Source organism: Schistocerca nitens, chromosome 6 (genome assembly GCF_023898315.1).
Source record: "Schistocerca nitens isolate TAMUIC-IGC-003100 chromosome 6, iqSchNite1.1, whole genome shotgun sequence".
In the NCBI taxonomy this organism is placed as follows: domain Eukaryota; kingdom Metazoa; phylum Arthropoda; class Insecta; order Orthoptera; family Acrididae; genus Schistocerca; species Schistocerca nitens.
In genome coordinates this window covers 297,930,477-297,952,008 of record NC_064619.1, presented here as the reverse complement: position 1 = coordinate 297,952,008, position 21,532 = coordinate 297,930,477, and the positions used below count along the sequence as shown (strand labels likewise).

The 21,532-nt window shown below is 43.8% G+C and overlaps 1 protein-coding gene across 1 annotated transcript in view; it reads right to left on the bottom strand.

Annotated features, from left to right (window-relative positions):
• LOC126263333 (urocanate hydratase-like) overlaps window positions 1-21,532 on the bottom strand; it is a 380,705-nt gene that overhangs the window by 111,102 nt on the left and 248,071 nt on the right. Inside the window, exon 11 of the mRNA XM_049960422.1 lies at window positions 8,525-8,703. Coding sequence (XP_049816379.1) covers window positions 8,525-8,703 — 179 coding nt within the window. The remainder of the gene's footprint in view (window positions 1-8,524; window positions 8,704-21,532) is intronic.

The window sequence follows — 21,532 nt, the reverse complement described above, 5'->3', positions numbered from 1 at the left end:
AGGTGAACTAAATAGAAACCTAGTCCCAACAGGGAATCATATAGCGCTCTTAGAAAAAAGTGTTCCGAGACTGTTACCTGAAATGCTCCTCCATGATACTGACAAGAGGGAGATTGAGTTAATAATTAAATCACTAAAGACCAAGAACCCTCATGGATATGACGGGGTATCTGGCAGAATACTGAAGTATTGTTCCACGTATGTTAGCTCAGTACTTAGCCATATCTGTAACTTTTCCTTTAGGAGTGGTCGGTTTCCTGACCGATTAAAGTACTCGGTAGTGAAGCCACTTTATAAAAAGGGAGACGGGGATAATGTTGACAATTATAGACCTATTTCTATGCCATCGGTGTTTGCTAAAGTTATCGAGAGGGTTGTATATACAAGGTTACTGCAGCATTTAAATTCACATAATTTGCTGTCAAATGTACAGTTTGGTTTTAGAAATGGCTTAACAACTGAAAATGCTATAGTCTCTTTTCTCTGTGAGGTTTTGGACGGATTAAATAAAAGGTTGCGAACGTTAGGTGTTTTCTTTGATTTAACGAAGGCTTTTGACTGTGTTGACCACAAAATATTACTGCAGAAGTTGGAACATTATGGAGTAAGGGGAGTAGCTTACAATTGGTTCGCCTCCTACTTTAAGAACAGAAAGCAGAAGGTAATCCTCCGCAATATTGAGAGTGGTAATGACGTTCAGTCCCAATGGGGCACTGTTAAATGGGGCGTTCCCCAGGGGTCGGTGCTGGGGCCACTGCTGTTTCTTGTTTATATAAATGATATGCCTTCTAGTATTACAGGTGATTCAAAAATATTTCTGTTTGCTGATGACACCACCTTGGTAGTGAAGGATCTTGTGTGTAATATTGAAACATTATCAAATAATGTAGTTCATGATATAAGTTCGTGGCTTGTGGAAAATAATTTGATGCTAAATCACAGTAAGACTCAGTTTTTACAGTTTCTAACTCACAATTCAACAAGAACTGACATTTTAATCAGACAGAATGGGCATGTTATAAGCGAGACGGAACAGTTCAAGTTCCTAGGCGTACGGATAGATAGTAAGCTGTTGTGGAAAGCCCATGTTCAGGATCTTGTTCAGAAAGTAAATGCCGCTTTATCTACCATTAGAACAGTATCTGAAATAAGTGACATTTCAACACGAAAAGTAGTATACTTCGCATATTTTCATACGCTTATGTCATATTGTATTATTTTTTGGGGTAATTCTTCTGATTCAAAAAGGGTATTTTTGGCTCAAAAACGGGCTGTTCGAGCTATGTATGGTGTAAGTTCGAAAACCTCTTGTCGACCCCTATTCAATAGTCTGGGAATTTTGACATTGCCCTCACAGTATGTATTTTCTTTAATGTCGTTTGTTGTTAGCAATATTAGCTTATTCCCAAGAGTTAGCAGCTTTCACTCAGTTAATACTAGGCAGAAATCAAATCTGCATGTGGAATGCACTTCCTTGACTCTTGTGCAGAAAGGAGTGCAGTATTCTGCTGCATCCATTTTCAATAAGCTACCACAAGAACTCAAAAATCTTAGCAGTAGCCCAAACACTTTTAAGTCTGAACTGAAGAGTTTCCTCATGGCTCACTCCTTCTATTCTGTCGAGGAGCTCCTGGAAGAGCTAAAAAATTAAGCAAATTCCAGTGTTACATTCTTGATTTTCTTTATTTAAACTAACGACTTGTCGCCTGAATATGTTTCTTATATTTCATTTTATCTGTTTCTACAATCGTGTTATAATTTCATGTATTGACTCGTTCCATGACCATGGAGACTTCTCCTAAATGTGGTCCCACGGAACAATAAATAAATAAATAAAAATAAATAAATAAATAAATAAGGGTGGCCATATGTGCATCTCTGCTTGCTCGTGATCAATTGCCTCGTGAACAACACCGACTACTCCTATTCTGTATCAATACTTGTGACGAGAAATAATGTTGTTATGCTAACAAAAGAAAAGAAGGGAATGACTGAGTCCAAACTCCCTGTACAAGGACTTGCGCGCATCCAAAAAAGATAATGTTATGTATCTGGTGGAACAGTGACGTGTATATATACCACTGCCGACACTTATTGTCAAAAACTGAGACGTCTTTCACACACAGTCCAAGAACGTGGACTAGGAAGACTCCGCGATAACGCCAGCCGTCATTCTGCTAGACTGACAAAAACACTATACAGTAGTTAGGCTGGGAAGTCATTCTGCACCCATTACTCACTTGATCTTGCGCCCTCAGATTTTCACATTTTCCTCTCTCTATTCAGCAACCTTCAAATAACTTCCTTTCCAGGTGAAAATTAGCTCCGAACATGGCTCGACGAATTCTTCGCCTCAAAATCATGTGATTTCTACAGTCACGGAATCGAAACGTCAGCGATGGAAGACTGCAGTAAACAGTGCAGAAACAGTGAAGGAGAATATATTATTGATAACTAAACTCCGTTATGTATATCTGTAGTGTTTATTAAACTTACGGAAAAACGCTACGGACTTACGCACCAATCCAACAGACTGTTATGCTGACATTCTGAGCCCATTGAGATAAATGAAGGTAAGAAATCAAACTAAATGCAATTTCTCAGTAACGAACCACCGGAGATTATGAGTCTCTGTTACCAAAATGCTCACAAAATATCCTTGAAAATACTCCGAAATTTAGTCGATTGAGTTGGGTTCACACTGTATAGGCTACTGAGACTAATGCCCAGTGTACTGTGTTTATTTTACCAGGTGCGGCTAGAAAAAAACCGGACTGATGCTGGAAAAAACATTTATTTACAATTATTTACAATTTCATGTTATCTCCTTCAAAGTACTCTCCTCCTCGGTCTCTACACAGCTCCATACGAATTTTCCACTGTTCATAGCAATGCTGCAGATCATTTTCGGTAAGTCCATACATTACTTCCGTCGCTTTTTCTTTTACTGCTTCAACAGTCTCAAATCTAGTTCCTTTCAAAGCTGACTTGACTTTAGGGAAAAGAAAAAAGTCACAGGGGGCCAAATCAGGTGAGTAGGGTGGATGATCTAAGATGGGAATGTTGTGTTTTGCCAAAAACGTCTTCACTGACAACGCACTGTGAGCTGGGGCATTGTCTTGGTGAAGGATCCATGACTTTTTTCTCCACAAGTCGTTCCGTTTTCTCCGTACTCGCTCACGTAGGGTAGCCAGGACGCTAATGTAGTAATGCTGATTCACTGTTTGTCCCTCTGGTACCCAATCAATTTGCACAATCCCTTTGATGTCAGTTTTTGCTGACAATGGTCTGCCAGTGCGAGTGTCATCACTGGTGTCTTCGCGGCCATCTTTAAATCGTTTAAACCACTCAAACACTTGTGTTCGCGATAAACAATCATCGCCGTACACTTGTTGTAACATTACAAACGTTTCACTTGCAGATTTTCCTAGTTTGAAACAAAATTTGATGTTAACACGCTGTTCTTTCTGTACACTCAACATTTTCCGACGCACAGACAAAACGTCAACTACTTAAAACAGACGCCACGGGCAGACTGAGTGCAGGAGGCAGATGAAACTCGAGCAGTAGGCGGAGCGAGAGTCACGTGACAGGCCACGCGACTTTCAGCCTTATTGCATTCGTTTTATTGTTTCACTAGTACTAGTCCGGTTTTTTTCTAGCCACACCTCGTATGTTTTTGTTATTCAGACGGGTACTTCTGATGTTAGAAAAAAATTGTGGTTAGATCTTATGGGACCAAAGTGCCGAGGTCATCGGTCCCTAGATTACACACTATTTAATCTAACTTTAACTAACTTACGCTATGGACAACACATACACATGCCCGAGGGAGGACTCGAACCTCCGACGGGGTAGCCACGCGGACCGTGGCAAGGCGCCCTAGACCACGCGGCTGCCTTGGGCAGCTTCTGATGTTATGTCTGCTACGTGTAGTGCAGCGTAAGGGATCCCATCCAGTATTAGGCAATATGGCAGTGTTCCGCGACACGGAAAGGAACTTGTGAAATTCATGATGTAATCACAGTCTAGCACATACAGTCGTGACGCTTCCTCTCATTTTGGTATACATTGCGACAGAAGTGATCCGTGCTGACACAAAGCTACACTTCTGAATACGATATCGGTTGAGGGCGAATAATATTGTTTATACAGGGTAATCAGAAACAGTCACAAGTCGTGCTGACAAATAATTGTTAAGAAATAAATTCCACACGTTGCGCCGTTTGCGAGTTAATTGGCATTGAAGTCAGCCAATCAAGCCGTTGCAGGCGCAAAATTCAAGCGGCCCTCGGGATACAGTTAGTGCCAGTTGTTCTCATAACATAGAGACTGCTCAGCCCATGGCTTGGGTTCGAGCCTTACTACGTCCCAAGCTCAATTTTTGTATCGTTCTTTTGTTCCATTTTAGCAAATCAAATGAAAAAGAAAGTTTGGCGACACCATCTCTGCCAGGCCACTTGAATTAGGACGTTCGACGGCCTAATTAGCTAACTTAAATGCTAATTAACTCGGAAGCGGTGCACGTATACAATTTTTTCCTTGACAATTATTTCTCAGTACCATCTACGTTGCAACATCCTTACAAACTTTTCAGGATGTTTCTGAACATGCTCCCCCCCCCCCCCCCCCCCGTTCCTCCTGTAGTGATTTGTGCCGTAAAAATCGACGCTAACTAAAAAATAACACCGTATTTGTCTTCCTTTGGTTTCTAAAGACTACAGAAGGCCACTTTACGTAGTATTAGTTGGAAAGTCATCGTGTAGAACAGAAATTATATCTGGCTTCCCCCAAGGAAGCGTTACAGGCCTACTGCTGGTCGTAATCTATATAAACGGCTTAAAAGATAATATGAGAGCCATCTTAGATTGTTTTTAGTTGATGCTATCATTTACTGCCTAGTGAAATCATCAGAACACAAAAACCAACTAGAAAATGAATTAGGCAAGATATCTGTATGTTGCGAAAACCAGCATATTACCCCAAATAATGAAAAGTGTGAGGTCTCCAGATGAGTACTAAAAGGATCCGTTACATGATAAATCACACAAATCTAAAGGCTGTCTATTTATCTAAATGCCTAGGAATTACCGTTCCGAAAAACTTAAATTGGAAGATTATACAGATAATGTTGTGGGTACGAAACTTGCTTTATTGACAAAACAGTTAGAAGATGCAACAGATCTACTAAAGATGCTTACACTACGCTTGTCAGTCCTGCTTGAGTATCGCTATGCGGTGCTGGATCCTTTACAGATAGGATTGACGGAGGATATCAAAAAATTTCAAAGACGGACAGCCTCTTTTGTATTATCGCGAAATAGGGAAGAGCGTGTCACGAATATGATAAGCGAGTTTTTCACGTTTTACTTTGCGGCGAGGTCTTTTCAAGAAATCCCAATCACCAACTCAATCCTCTGAATGCGAAAACATTTTATTGACGCTGCCTTACGTTGGCAGAAATGATCATCGTCATAAAATAAGAGAAATCTGAGCTTATAGGGAAAGATTTAAATGTTCATTTTTTCCATCCGCTGTTAGACAATTGAGCGGTAGAGAAATAGTCTGAAGGCGGTTCGATGAACCCACTGCCGAGCACTTACGTGTGAACTGCAAAGTACTCATGTAGATGTACAAGTGTCGTTCAATAAGTAATGCCCCGCATTTTTTTTCTCAGAACATATTTATTGTTAAAAGTCAGAATTTGGTGACAATATACATCAACATGTCTTGTCTATTTTTCTACATAATCTCCATCACGTTTTATAACCGTAGGTCAACGTTGTGGAAGGGCATGTATTCATGACTGACACTCTCGTCATCTTCAAAGTGTATTCCCCGTAGAGAATCTTTAAGCGGCCCAAAGAGATGAAAGTCCGAGGGTACCAGCTCTGGACTGTAGGCTGGATGGGGACGTCCCGAGCCTGGCTGATAATGGAGCTCTGTTTCTGCAATTCCTGAGGCTGTAACTTTCTTTACCCACCGCCCAACTGTATTCCTATCAACTGCAGCATCGCCATATTCTGCACACAAGAATTCAATGGCAGCACGCTGCTTGTAACGTCGTATGTAGACGCCATTTTCCCGCTGTACTACGGCTCCGCCATCTGCCAGAACGGTTCGAAACTTCACCGGCATACAGAACAAATATGAAATGTGAAGCACCAACAAGGACCAGAATGAGATTTTCACTCTGCAGCAGACTGTGCGCTGATATGAAACTTCCTGGCAGATTAAAACTGTGTTCCGGACCGAGACTGGAACTAGGGGCTTTTGCCTTTCGCGGGCAAGTGCTCTACCATCTGAGCAACCCAAGCACGACTCACGCCCCGTCCTCACAGCTTTACTTCCGCCAGTCTCCACAATATCCTTTCTTCTTTAGGAGTGCTAGTTCTGCAAGGTTCGTCGGCCGGAGTGGCCGAGCGGTTCTAGGCGCTTCAGTCTGGAACCGCGCGACCGCTACGGTCGCAAGTTCGAATCCTGCCTCGGACATGGATGTGTGTGCTGTCCTTAGGTTAGTTAGGTTTTAGTAGTTCTAAGTTCTAGGGGACTGATGACCTCAGATGGTAAGTCCTATAGTGCTCAGAGCCATTTTTTTTGCAAGGTTCGCAGGAGAGCTTCTGCGAAGTTTGGAAAGTAGGAGACGAGGTACTGGTGGAAGTAAAACTGTGAGGACGGGGCGTGAGTCGTGCTTGGGTAGCTCAGATGGTAGAGCACATGCCCGCGAAAGGCAAAGGTCCCAAGTTCGAGTCTCGGTCCGGCACACAGTTTTAATCTGCCAGGCAGTTTCACCAACAAGGACGTTTGTCTATCTATATAAATGGACATTTTTAAAAAATGTGGGGCATTACTTATTGAACGACCCTCGTAGATGGAGATGTAAATGTTCTACAAGGCTGCACGTATCGCTTCCGTAGGGATGGCGAGGATAAGATAAGAGTAATTACACTACTGGCCATTAAAATGACGAGCTACAGACGCGAAATTTAACCGACAGGAAGAAGATGCTGTGATATGCAAATGATTAGCTTTTCAGAGCATTCACAATGTGCTGACATTAGGAAAGTTTCCAACCGATTTCTCATACACAAGCAGCAGTTGATCGGCGTTGCCTTGTGAAACGTTGTTGTGATGCCTCGTGTAAGGAGGAGAAATGCGTACCATCACGTTTCCGACTTTGAAAAAGGTCGGATTTTGGCCTATCGCGATTGCGGTTTACCGTATCGCGACATTGCTGCTCGCGTTGATCGAGATCCAATGACTGTTAGCAGAATATGGAATCGGTGGGTTCAGGAGGGTAATACGGAACGCCGTTCTGGATCGCAACGGCCTCGTATCACTACCAGTCGAGATGACAGGCATCCTATCCGTATGGCTGTAACGGATCGTGCAGCCACGTCCCGATTCCTGAGTCAACAGATGGGGACGTTTGGATGACAACAACCATCATCACGAACAGTTCGACGACTTTCGCAGCAGCAGGGACTATTAGCTCGGAGACTATGGCTGCGGTTACCCTTGACGCTGCATCACAGACAGGACCGCATGCGATGGTATACTCAACGACGAACCTGGGTGCACGAATGGCAAAACGTCATTTTTTCGGATGAATCCAGGTTCTATTTACAGCATCATGATGGTCGCATCCGTGTTTGGCAACATCGCGGTAAACGCACATTGGAAGCGTTTATTCGTCATCTCCATACTGGCGTATCATGCGGCGTGATGGTATGGGGTGCCATTGGTCACACGTTTCGGTCACCTCTTGTTCGCACTGACGGCACTTTGAACAGTGGACGTTGTATTTCAGATGTGTTACGACCAGTTCATTCGATCCCTGCGAAACCCTACATTTCAGCAGGATAATGCACGACCGCATGTTGCGGGTCCTGTACGGGCCTTTCTGGATACAGAAAATGTTCGACTGCTGCCCTGGCCAGCACATTGTCCAGATCTCTCACCAATTGAAAACGTCTGTTCAATGGTGGCCGAGCAACTGGTTTGTCACAATACGCCAGTCACTACTCTTGATGAACTGTGGTAACGTGTTGAGGCTTCATGGGCAGCTGTACCTGTACACGCCATCCCAGCTCTGTTTGAATCAATGCCCAGGCGTATCAAGGCATTTATTACGGCCAGAGGTGGTTGTTCTGGGTACTGATTTCTCAGGATCTATGCACCCAAATTGCGTGAAAATGTAATCACATGTCAGTTCTAGTATAATATATTTGTCCAATGAATACCCGTTTATCATCTGCATTTCTTCTTGGTGTAACAGTTTTAATGGCCAGTAGTGTACAAAGTGCAGAGAGGTGTTTAAGCAATTATTTTTCCGGGCGTTATACATATACGGTTTACGAGTAAGCCCTAACAAGCCGGTCAACGGTAAGTACCCTCTGCCATGCACTTCACAGTGGTTTGCAAAGAATGGGTGTGAATGTAGCTTGACCTGCTGCCCCTACGATCTGTGTGAGCCGCAGTCTGAGGCCTCCAGGTGGTTCAGAGCGCCAGCAGCTTCACCCACCTTGACGGCGCCGGTGCGGACTGCGTCATTGAGTGCGGCGGCGATGCGGCGGCGGGCCTCTCGGTCGGCGTACAGGATGCGCGCCTGCGACCCCACCACCAGCCGGTGCTCCTCCGCGCGCCGCAGCCACTCCAGGTTGGACTCGTACTGGGCGCGCGTCGAGTAGCCCACGCTCTCATCTGCACAACGAGGCCGAGCGGTTGTGTTTATATCTCAGCACGAAAAGACGATGGAACTGGGAACAAAAGCTATGTTCAGAAGGCTGAATTTGTTCAGAGGGTTCGTGCAGTCTGGCCATGCGAACTGAGAGCAGGGAGGTATAGGTGTGCCGTGGTTCTCTGGTGGAGGTAGCTGGGCGGCAGTAGTGGCGGGCAGCTTGAAAGCAGTTGAATCCTTAACCTACCAACAGTGAGTGTAACCTCCCAACAGTGAAATAAAATAAGTATGGCAGTCACATTTAGAGTAACCTCCCCACAACAAAAATATGTATATGGTATTTACATTTAGTGTAACCTCTCCACAGATAAAAAATATTTATAATAACCTCCCAACAGCAAAAAATATAATTATAGCATTCACATTCAGCGTAACCTACCAACAGATAAATTCCGTAACCTACCAATAATAAAAATATGACTAATCTCTCAATAGAATTGTGGCTCACTTACAACCTTTCAATAACTGACTGAATTTAAACTGGCAAATTTTGGACTTCAGCAGTGCTGCGTCATGGCCCTGAAAATTTATTCTGAATAAATTGAAAATTCTTACCTCAATCAGGTCGCCCGATAACGCATATATATCTGCTCGTATAAGAAATTTTTCTGGCACAGCCCAGTGCAATGCTGGCCGATAGATTTGTCATGTGTAAAAGAAACAACTGATTTTTCTTTACAATAATCGGGATGACCATGGATTGGAGAAATTAGTAAATTCGTTAAATTGAGACGAATGTTTGTCAAGAGTTAATTTTTTATAAGAAAGATTATTATTAAGAGATTTCTTTTTAAAAGCATTTACACGGGACTTGATATAACAATCTACAATACGCGAGGCTGCTTTTACCTTATAATACAACGCTCAGGCTCTGCTATCGCTGAACACGACCGGCCCAGCCAACACGATACACCAGACTGCTCGCTCTTACTTACTCCTACTGCGACACAGTTCCTACTGCTGACAACACTGCTCTCTGGTCTGAGATTCTCTTGTAGCTTACATATCGCAGGCAGCACGTGAGCAATCCATCGAAACTACATCTGCTCGAGTGCGCTAGCAACAAATTCCTTAATCATGGACCTCTTACAATTGATTTCCCAATAGTTTATTACAGTAGTCTCGTACCCATGTCATGTTTGCGGTGGGCATCCAACTCGCGGGCTACTGTGTATGATGTGTGGATCAGACGTAGCCAGCAGTCACTGTGCCCAACTCGGCTCGACGCTGAGGCGACTTTGTGAGGGTAGCATTCCTGGGAGGCCGCGCTGTGCGGGTCAGCTGCTGGCGAGGTGGATAGTCCTGGGGCCGGCCGCTGTGGCCGAGCGGTTCTAGGCGCTTCAGTCTTGAACCACGCGGCTGCTACGGTCGCAGGTTCGAATCCTGCCTCGGGCATGGATGTGTGTGATGTCCTTAGCTTAGTTAGGTTTACGTAGTTCTAAGTCTAGGGGACTGATGACTTCAGATGTTAAGTACCATAGTGCTTAGAGCCATTTGAACCATTTTTTTTGATAGTTCTGGCTAGGCCACAGATGTAGCAGGCTAGTGGACTAAGTATGCATATGGAATTGGTTCCCAAATATGTGAATGGCTCGAAGGCTTCTTCAGTAATAGAACCCAGTACGTAGTCCTCGATGGTGAGTGTTCATCGGAGGTGAAGGTATCATCTGGAGTTCCCAGGGAAGTGTGGTAGGTCCGCTGTTGTTTTCTATCTCCATAAATGATCTTTTGGATAGGGTGGATAGCATTGTCGGTTGTTTGCTGATGATGCTGTGGTGTACGGGAAGGTGTCGTCGTTGGGTGACTGTAGGAGGATACAAGATGACTTGGACAGGATTTGTGATTGGTGTAAAGAATGGCAGCTAACTCTAAATATAGATAAATGTAAATTAATGCAGATGAATAGGGAAAAAGAATCTCGTAACGTTTGAATACTCCATTAGTAGTGTAGCACTTGACACAGTCACGTCGATTAAATATTTGGGCGTAACATTGCAGAGCGATATGAATTGGGACAAGCATGTAATGACAGTTGTGGGGAAGGCGGATAGTCGTCTTCGGTTCATTGGTAGAATTTTGGGAAGATGTGGTTTATCTGTAAAGGAGACAGCTTATAAAACACTAACACGACCTATTCTTGAGTACTGCTCGAGCGTTTGGGATCCCTATCAGGTCGGATTGAGGGAGGACATAGAAGCAATTCAGAGGTGGGCTGCTGGATTTGTTACTGGTAGGTTTGATCATCACGTGAGTGTTACGAAATTACTTCAGGAACTCGGGTGGGAGTCTCTGGAGGAAAGGAGGAGTTCTTTTCGTGAATCGCTACTGAGGAAATTTAGAGAACCAGCATCTGAGGGTGACTGCAGTACAATTTTACTGCCGCCAACTTATATTTCGTGGAAATAAGATAAGATAAGAGAGATTAGGGCTCGTACAGAGGCATATAGGCAGTCATTTTCCCCTCGTTCTGTTTCGGAGTGGAACAGGGAGAGAAGATGCTAGTTGTGGTACGAGGTACCCTCCGCCACGCACCGTATGGTGGATTGCGGAGTATGTATGTAGATGTAGGAGTAAAGTTCACTGCCGCTGGTCTTGTGTCTGGTGGAGCTCAGTTCGACGCTCGTCCATTCGTTGTTATGGCTGGATCACTAAGCATGCGGTGCTGTCAGGACTGCGGTTGAGCGGTGGCGGTCTTGCAGCAGAAGGCTACACTACAGCGGACGCCGACTCGATGACTTGCCTATTCAGTGCCTCAGCCTGGCTAAGTGGCCAGTGTTTGTACACGCCAGGGCGGGCTTGTCGCTGATTGGATGCCGTAAATGTCATGTAGACCACTTGTCGCAACGCCACCGAAGTGTCTAGGTTATCATAATATCATTGGTCATTGACCGAATACTCCTGCTGGCTTAGTAAGTCAGGCGAAATGCTGTGCTAGGTCGTTACAGCAAGCAGCAAGATTACGGCAACTGGCCCTCTCCTTGGCTCGCTACGGAGGCAGCAGGAGGGAAATGTGAAGTAGGGTAAAAGTACCTCATGCAACGGTAGTATCAGTAAGTCTATAAATAATTAACTGATTGGCCACACAGTCCTGCGGAAAACGTTTATGCGACTTAAATTTATATGGGTCAATACAATAGTAGTATTTTCATAGCATTAGAATTCGTTTTCGTAAAGTAGCGTATATTCAAATTAAAACACAATAATGATACCTAACTTGGTGATAAAGGTAGCTAATTTGGTGATATTTATTTTTAATTTGCTTATACATTAACATAAGAGTATGTAGACACAATAGCGCCTTTCTTAACAATCATATACAACCGCTCAATTGACGAAAGGTCTGTTCCTAAAGACTGGAAAGTAGCACAGGTCACACCAATATTCTAGAAGGGAAATAGGAATAACCCATTAAATTACAGACCCATATCACTGACCTCAATTTGCAGTAGGATTTCGGAGCGTATACTGTACTCGAACATTATGAATCACCTTGAAGAAAATGACTTATTGATACATAACCAACACGGATTCAGAAAATGTCGTTCTTGTGCAACACAGCTAGCTCTTTATTCCGATGAAGTAATGAGTGCTGCCGACAAGGGATTTCAGATCGATTCCATATTCCTAGATTTCCAGAAGGCTTTTGATACCGTTCCTCACAAGCGACTATTAATCAAATTGCGTCAATATGGAGTATCGTCTCAGTTGTGTGACTGGATTCGTGATTTCCTCTCAGAGAGGTCACAGTTCGTAGCGATAGACGGTAAATCATCGAGTAGAACAGAAGTGATATCTGGCGTTCTGCAAGGTAGTGTCAAAGGCTCTGTGCTGTTTCTCATTTACATAAATGATCTAGATGATAATCTGAGCAGCCACCTTAGACTGTTTGCAGATGACGCTGTAGTGTACCGTCTAGTAAAATCATCAGACGATCAATTCCAATTACAAAATGATCTAGAGAGAATTTCTGTATGGTGCGAAAAGTGTCAATTAGCACTAAACAAAGAAAAGTGCGAGGTCATCCACATGGGTACTAAAAGAAATCCGATAAATTTTGGGTATACCATAAATCGCACAAATCTAAGGGCTGTCAATTCAACTGAATACCTAGGAATTACAATTACGAGCAACTTAAATTGGAAAGACCACATAGATAATATCGTGGGGAAGGCGAAACAAAGACTGCGCTTTGTTGTCAGAACACTTAGAAGATGCGACAATTACACTTGTCCGCCCTTTGCTGAAATATTGCTGCGCGCTATGGGATCCTTACCAGGTAGGATTGACGGAGGACATCGAAAAAGTGCAAAGAAGGGCAGCTCGTTTCGTATTATCGCGCAATAGGGGTAAGAGGGTCTCTGATATGATACGCGAGTTGGGGTGGCAGTCACTGAAACAAAGGCGGTTTTCTTTGCGGCGAGATCTATTTACGAGTACGAAATTTCAATCGCCAATTTTCTCTTCCGAATGCGAAAATATTTTGTTGTCACCCACCTACGTAGGGAGAAATGATCATCATAATAAAATAAGAGAAATCAGAGCTCGAACGTCAAGATTTAGGTGTTCCTTTTTCCCACGCGCCATTCGAGAGTAGAATGGTAGAGAAGTAGTATGAAAATGGTTCGATAAACCCTCTTCCAAGCACTTAAGTGTGAATTGCAGAGTAACCATGTAGACGTAGATGTAGATTTAGATGTAGAAGTTTGAAATACGATGAATTTTTTTTGGACACAATCAAAAAGAAGATGTTGATCCGAGAAGGTTAGCAAAAATTGCACATCTACAATAGAACAACCTTCATAAAAATAAGTATAGTTCCGACAGTTTCTATACCAAGTAAATTGTTCAAGTTCAACATTAATATTAATTAAAGAAAAAGAACTGTATAACATTAATTTTATAGCACATTTTAAAAGAGTATTTACTTCTGTCCAAACAATATCATCTTACTAATTGGTGAAAAGGCGTAGATCACACCTATAAATAAGTCGCAATGTAGATACGCTTCGGCAGCGTTCACATTAGGGACAGAGGCAGGAAAGCATTGCATCCATTTCGTTCCATTTTTTTCTCTTTCATTCGTTCAATATTGGCCTCCATATGTGCCACAAGTTCAGTCGTAATCATTGAAAATGTTATTTTGTTTATCATTTCAACCTTTTGTTTTCTTAGTTCCAGAAGGTCCAGCTGAATTCGAAACAATGTTTCCTTTTCCTTTGTTAGTTCGTCGGCTGCTCAACATCCGAGCTCTTGGTTCATACACCTAGGTGACGGGTCATGGGATACTGATACGGACATATACAGGCGGCGGTAGTATCGCGTACACAAGACATGAAAGGGCAGTGCATTGGCGGAGCTAACCATGTGGAAAGGTTTCCGACGTGGTTATGGCCACACGACGGCAATTAACGCACTTTTAACGTGGAATAGTAGTTGGAGCTGCCGCATGGGATATTACATTTCTGTAATCGTTAGAGAATTCAATATTCTGAGATGCACAGTGTCAAGAGTGTGCCAGGAAAACCAAATTTCAGCCATTACCTCTCACCATGGACAACGCAGCGTCCGACGGACTTTACTTAATGACCGAGAGCAGCGGCGTTTGCGTAGAGTTACCAATGCTGACAGACAGACAACACTACTTGAAGTTACCGCAAAAATCAATGTGGGACGTACGCCGAACTTATCTGTTAGGACAGTGTGGTGAAATTCGGGCTATGGCAGCAGACGAAAGACGCGAGTGCCTTTGCTAACAGCACAATAGCGGCTGCAGCGCCTCTCCTGGGCTTGTGACGTATCAGTTGGACCCTAGACTACTGGAAAACCTTTGCCTCGTCAGATTTTTTTTAATTTTACACGTCTAGTTCTGTAGGACAAAATTGAGGAGAAGCTCATGGAACGCGTCAGATGAGTCCTGGTTTCAGTTGGTAAGAACTTATGGTAGGCCGGCCGCGGTGGTCTAGCGGTTCTAGGCGCTCAGTCCGGAACCGCGCGACTGCTACGGTCGCAGGTTCGAATCCTGCCTCGGGCATGGATGTGTGTGATGTCCTTAGGTTAGTTAGGTTTAAGTAGTTCTAAGTTCTAGGGGACTGATGACCACAGATGTTAAGTCCCATAGTGCTCAGAGCCAGCCATTTGAACTGATGGTAGATTTCGAGTGTGGCGCTAGCCAGACAATGCCAGGGGCGCATGTTGTTGCCGGCCGGAGTGGCCGAGCGGTTCTAGGCGCTACAGTCTGGAACCGCGCGACCGCTACGGTCGCAGGTTCGAATCCTGCCTCGGGCATGGATATTTGTGATGTCCTTAGGTTAGTTAGCTTTAAGTAGTTCTAAGTTCTAGGGGACTGACGACCTCAGAAGTTAAGTCCCATAGTGCTCAGAGCCATTTGAACCCATGTTGTCAGCAAGGAACTGTACAAGTTGATGAGCAGTGTTTACGTGGACTGGACTAGGTCTTCTGGTCAAACTGAGACGATCATTGACTCGAAATGGTTATGTTCGGCTACTTGGTGAACATTTGCAGACATTCGTGGACTTCATGTTGCCAAAAAAGTTGGATTTTTTTAAGTATGAGAATGTACCATGTTACCGGGCCAGGGTTTTTCACGGTTACTTTGAAGAACATTCAGAATAATTCGAGCGAATGATATGGCCACCCAGATAGCTAGACTTGAATCCCATCAAACATTTATGGGACATAAAACAGGGTCATAATAATGACGCATGTGCGGGAGGTGTGAATGGGAATTTGGACTGAAGAAGACGTGCTAGGGTAGTCCGCGCACTCGTGCAAAGCCGCTCTGCCAGGGTGGTGTAGTGGTTAGTGCATCTGCCTAGTGACGGTAAGATACAGGTTCGAATCTAAGCCTCGGTACAATTTTTCATTCCTTGCTTCGGTCTGGATGTATACGTCATAGATATCTGAAATCTGAAAAAGGTCTCTGGAACCACAAAGTTTCAATTGATCGCAGAACTACTTCCGGCCTAAACTACACCCTCGACACACTGCGGTTTAAATGCCTCATTGGACCGTCAGTCCTCTCGATGCAAAATCACGACTCTTCGGACCACACTACATGCTCACAGCTATTCACCAATTTCAGTGCTGTATACCTCATTGAAGGCGTGTTGATTTAGGTGCTTCTCTCAGCAGTCAGCTTTTTATTTTTTTGGGTCATCAGTCTTCTGACTGGTTTGATGCGACCCGCCATGAATTCCTCTCCAGTGCTAACCTCTTCATCTCAGAGTAGCACTCGCAACGTCCGTCCACTATTATTTGCTAGATGTATTCCAGTCTCTGTCCTCCTCTACAGTTTTTCCCTTCTACAGCTCCCTCTAGTACCATGGAAGTAATTCCCTCATGTCTTAACGAATGTTCTATCATCCTGTCCCTTCTCCTTATCAGTGTTTTCCACATGTTCCTTTGCTCTCCGATACTGCGCAAAACCTCATTCCTTATCTTATCAGTCCACCTAATTTCCAACATACGTCTGTAGCACCACATATCAAAAGCTTCGATTCTCTTCTGTTCCGGTTTTCCCACAGTCCATGTTTACTACCATACAATGCTGTACTCCAGACGTACATTCTCACAAATTTCTTCCTCAAAATAAGGCCGATGTTTGATATTAGTAGACTTCTCTTGGCCAGGAATGCCGTTTCTGCCATTCCTAGTCTGCTTTTGATGTCCTCCTTGCTCCGTCCGTCACTCGTTATTTTGCTGCCTAGGTATCAGAATTCTTTAACTTCATCTACTTCGTGACCATCGATACTAAGTTTCTCGCTGCTCTCATTTCTACTACTTCCCATTACCTTCGTCTTTCTTTGATTTACTCTCAATCCACACTCTGTACTCATTAGTCTGTCCATTCCGTTCAGCAGATCTTCACTTTCACTCAAGATAGCAATGTCATCAGCGAACTTATCATTGATACCCTTTCACCCTGAATTTTAATTCCACTCCTGAACCCTTATTTTATTTCCATCATTGCTTCCTCGATGTACAGATAGAACAGAAGGGGTGAAAGACTACATCCCTGTCTTACACTCTTTTTAATAGGAGCACTTCGTTCCTGGTCGTCGACTCTTATTATTTCCTCTTGGCTGTTGTGCATATTTTATACGACCCGTCTCTCCCTATAGATTACCCCTATTTTTCTCTGAATTTCGAATATCTTGCACCATTTTACATTGTTTAACGCTTTTTCCAGTTCGTTAAATAGTTAAGGAAAGTATATTATTGATGAGTAAAGTTGCTGCTATGAGTATCTGCAATGTTGATTAAACTTACAGGAGAACGCTAGTTAGCATTAATTGATTGTTGGTGTGTTGAATATTTTATACATTACGAATGAAAAAACACACAACACTGGTGTTATAGTCTCAAACATTTATTATTTTACGAACAACGTTTCAGCGGTTACGCCATCGTCAACACAGATAAATACTTATCCTCGTGCCTGACAATGGCGCAACAGCCGAAAACTGGTTTGTAAAATAGTAAATATTATACAATATTACATCAGTCCCTTGTGTTTTTCCTTTCATAAGTAGAGTTAGCGTTACTGTCATGTAGAAATGCGACTAATTTCTCAAAAATGTTCAAATGTGTGTTAATTCCTAAGGACCAGACTGCTGAGGTTATCGGCTTGGTTCAAATGGCTCTGAGAACTATTGGGACTTAACTTCTGAGGTCATCAGTCCCCGAGAACTTGGAACTATTTAAACCTAACTAACCTAAGGACATCACACACATCCATGCCCGAGACAGGATTCGAACCTGCGACCGTAGCGGTCGCGCGTTTCCAGACTGTAGTGCCTAGAACCGCTCGGCCACCCCGGCCAGCCGAGGTTATGGGTTCCTAGACTTACACACTACTTCTGCTAAGAACAACACACACACGCACACACACACACCCATGCGCGAAGAAGTACTCGAACCTAGGCGGAATGATTTCATTCAAACATTGTTACAGCGATTGCTCTTTCGACACGTGGTCATTTTCAAGCATTGTGCACTGTTGTAATACACTCAAAAATATAACACTATGACATGCTGTTTAAGTGTAATTGTAAGTGATGCTGTGAATTTATGTACTGTTCCATAACCATACACGCTAGAAAGCTGGTGAAATAATGATATAAATATTTAAGTTTCATGTAGCTTTTGTGATGCAGTTACCATGCCTGCTACATGGAATTTAAACTTAACTATTAATACCATTATTTTACCAGCTTTCTAATGTATATGGCATATGAAACAGCAAATAATTTCACACCACCACATGCAACAGCTCTTACACGGCAAGTCACAGCTTTATATTACTGAGTGGGTTACAACCACCCACAATGCTTGAAGAAAACGTGTCTAAAAATGTTTTAACTGCCTAAAGCGCAATAATTTCATTTAAAAATTTCACGAAGCCTGTGAACCCAGTTATCATCGAACTACTGAAATATTCTTCTGCAGTACATGCACGGACGACATTCTGCTGACGAATCCAATTGATATTTTTATACACAATAGTATATTAAAGTCCCCTGCCGCGTTGTTCTCTCTGTACGTACAGACTAATCTCAGGCTCTACTGTAGGTGTTTTGATAGAGTTTAGACCAATAGACAGACTGATTCACGCTGAAGGTTTGAGTATATAATTTATTTCCGCTACGGCGGTCAAGTCATCCGGCCGTAGACACATGACGCTACTTAAGCCGAGCTGGGGCAGATTGCTAGTACTGTACTGAAACAACTGTAACCATATGAAGATGGGCACGATGGCACGCAACTAGCAAAGGCAGTAAAATAAGGTTTATTAGAAGTATTTGTCACTTGCAGAGTTTTCAAACAATAGTCCTTAATTAAGAAACAGCCAGAGAGTTCAACAAGATCCAGCATGGATAAAATAACATTCTCTATTTATAATCTCTGTATGCCCATCTTTTCAGAGATGGTTGCGGGGCCTCGGCTGTTCAGTACAGAATGTCAAATCAAACACCTTTCAGCCGTCTAAATTTCGAGATTATTATTTTATTGGGCTACCAGTTTCGGCGATATATTACGCCATATTCAGACCGCCTAACGGACGTGTAGGGAGGTCCCAAATTCGGTTCCGCTCTAAATAGGGGCCAGCACTCAAAGACTGCTATCTGTAGATCTTTGATACACCGATCGCTTCAAACATCCGAGGTTGGATTCTTCCTGCACGTCGGTCAGGGGGCCTGAAGATGGCGTAACATATCACGGAAACTTGTAGCTCAATAAAATAATAACTTGAAAATTTAGACCGCTGAACGATGTGTGATGTGTCATACTCTGTTGATATGCTACTAGCGAATCCGTCAATGCTTCGGAATTGCTGAGTATGTATCGGAATCGGATATATGGCCTAATCTCCGCTTCCTCCCTTAGTCCACCTCCTCTTCCGCTTCTCTCTATTCATCATCTCCTCCTTCTTCTCTTTGTGTATTTGTTCATCTTTCCTACGTCTCACCACTGCCGCGTCCCTCTCTCTCGGTCAGTCTCGCACCTTTCTCTATGTCCATTTCCTCTCGAAGTAAGTTGTTCAACAATGTTTACAGATTTTTGCTAGCGACTTTTCCCTGTTATAAACCATGTAAATTAAAGAAATATACTGACGGGAAAATATCACAACACCAACAAGGAATTGTCCGACATAAACGGAAGTTGGTAGGCGTGTTTATACATCTGAAAGATAATGTCTATTCAAACTTTCACACCACTTGCGTAAGCGTGTTGCTAGAAGCGCCACTATGAGGATGCAAATCGGGGTTGCTTTAAATACACGCTGTAACGGTCGTAAGCTTTAGTTACCTCTGAGACTGGACGTGGTGAGTTGGTGTTAGTCAAGGACACCTTCAAGGCGACAGAGACTCCATTATTAACACCTCATTGTGTCTGAACTATGTCGTGTACCAGGGCTACAAGAAGCTGGATGTTCCTTCTGAGATATTTCAGAAGGACTCAGCAAGAATGTAGTCACTGTACAAGATCGCTGACAGCGGTAGTGAATAATATCTACGTCACAAGAAGGCCGGACTCCGGACGGTCGCATGGCACTACCGGGAGGGAAAACTATCGTGTTCGGCTTATGGTTCAAATGGCTCGGAGCACTATGGGACTTAACTTCTGAGGTCATCAGTCCCCTAGAACTTAGAACTAGTTAAACCTAACTAACCTAAGGACATCACACACATCCATGCCCGAGGCAGGATTCGAACCTGCGACCCTAGCGGTCGCGCGGTTCCAGACTGTAGCGCCTAGAACCGCTCGGCCATCCCGGCCAGCCTTCGGCTTATGGCTCTGGCGCTTCGTACAGAATCTGAAGCCGCAATCTGAGCAGCAGTTTGCACCACAATGGTACAGCGAACTGTTACAGATCGGTTACTTCAAGGATAGCTCCTAGCCATACGACCTGTAGCCTGCATTCCACTGACCCCAAACCAACTCCACTTGCGATTTCAGTGATGTGAAAGAGCTCATTGGAGAGCAGGGTGGAGGTCTCTTGTGTTTTCTGATGATTGCTGGTTCTCCCTCGGTGTCAGTGATGGCTGTGTGATGGTTGGGAAGAGGGCAGTTGAGGGCTTGCACACAGCCTGTCTGCGTGATAGACACAATGACCTACACCTGGAGTTATGATCTGAAGTGTGATTTCGCATGACTACAGGAGCCCTCTCATGGTTATCCCACGCACTCTGGCTGGAAATTTGTACGTCAGTCTGGTGATTCGACTTGTCGTTCTGCCTATCATGAACAGCATCCCAGGGGGTGTTTTCCAACAGGATAACGCTCCTCTACATACCGCTGTTGCAATCCAACATGCTCCACAGAGTGGAGCTAGACCACCTTATCTGTCTCCAATCAAGTACATGTGGGACATAATCGGACGACAACTTCAGCGGCATCCACAAACAGCATTAACTGTCCTTGTACTGGCCGACCAAATGTAACAGGAATGGAATTCCAAGTTACAAACTGAGACCCAGCGCTGCTATAACACAATGAATGCGCGTTTGCACGCTTGCATTCAATATTATGACGGTTAGACCGGCTATTAATGTACCGGCAGTTCACGTTTGCAAAGGCTTATCTCACATTTGGTTTAACCTGTGATCTTATTGATTAAACAGCAGCACTCCGTCTTCAGGCCACAAGTGGCCCATCGGTACCATCCAACCGCCGTGTCATCCTAAGCTCATGATGCGGATAGGATGGGAGTGTGGTCAGCACACCGCTCTCCCGGTCGTTATGATGGTTTTCTGTGACCGGAGCCGCTACTATTAGGTTAAAAAGCTCCTCAATTGGCATCACGAGGCCGAGTGCACCCCGAAAAATGGCAACAGCGCATGACGGCCGGGATAGTGATCCATCCAAGTGCCGGTCACGCCCAACAGCGCTTAACTTTGGTGATCTGACGGCAACCGTTGTATCCACTGCGGCAAGGCCGTTGCCTGATCTTATTGATTACTGTACATTAATTATTTTTTGATGTGATTTTTTTCTTATTGTATACAGAGTGTTAAAATAAGTTGACCAATATTTCAGGGGACGATTGAATGCATCAAAACAAGAAAATAATGTCTTATAACAATGAGTCCTGCAAAGCATACGTTCTGACATCTGACTACTTGCTCAGAGGAGGTGCCCCACATGTTATCAAATGATTCAAATGGCTCTGAGCACTATGGGACTTAACTTCTGAGGTCAACAGTACCTAACTAACCTAAGGACATCACACACATCCATGCCCGAGGCAGGATTCGAACCTGCGACCGT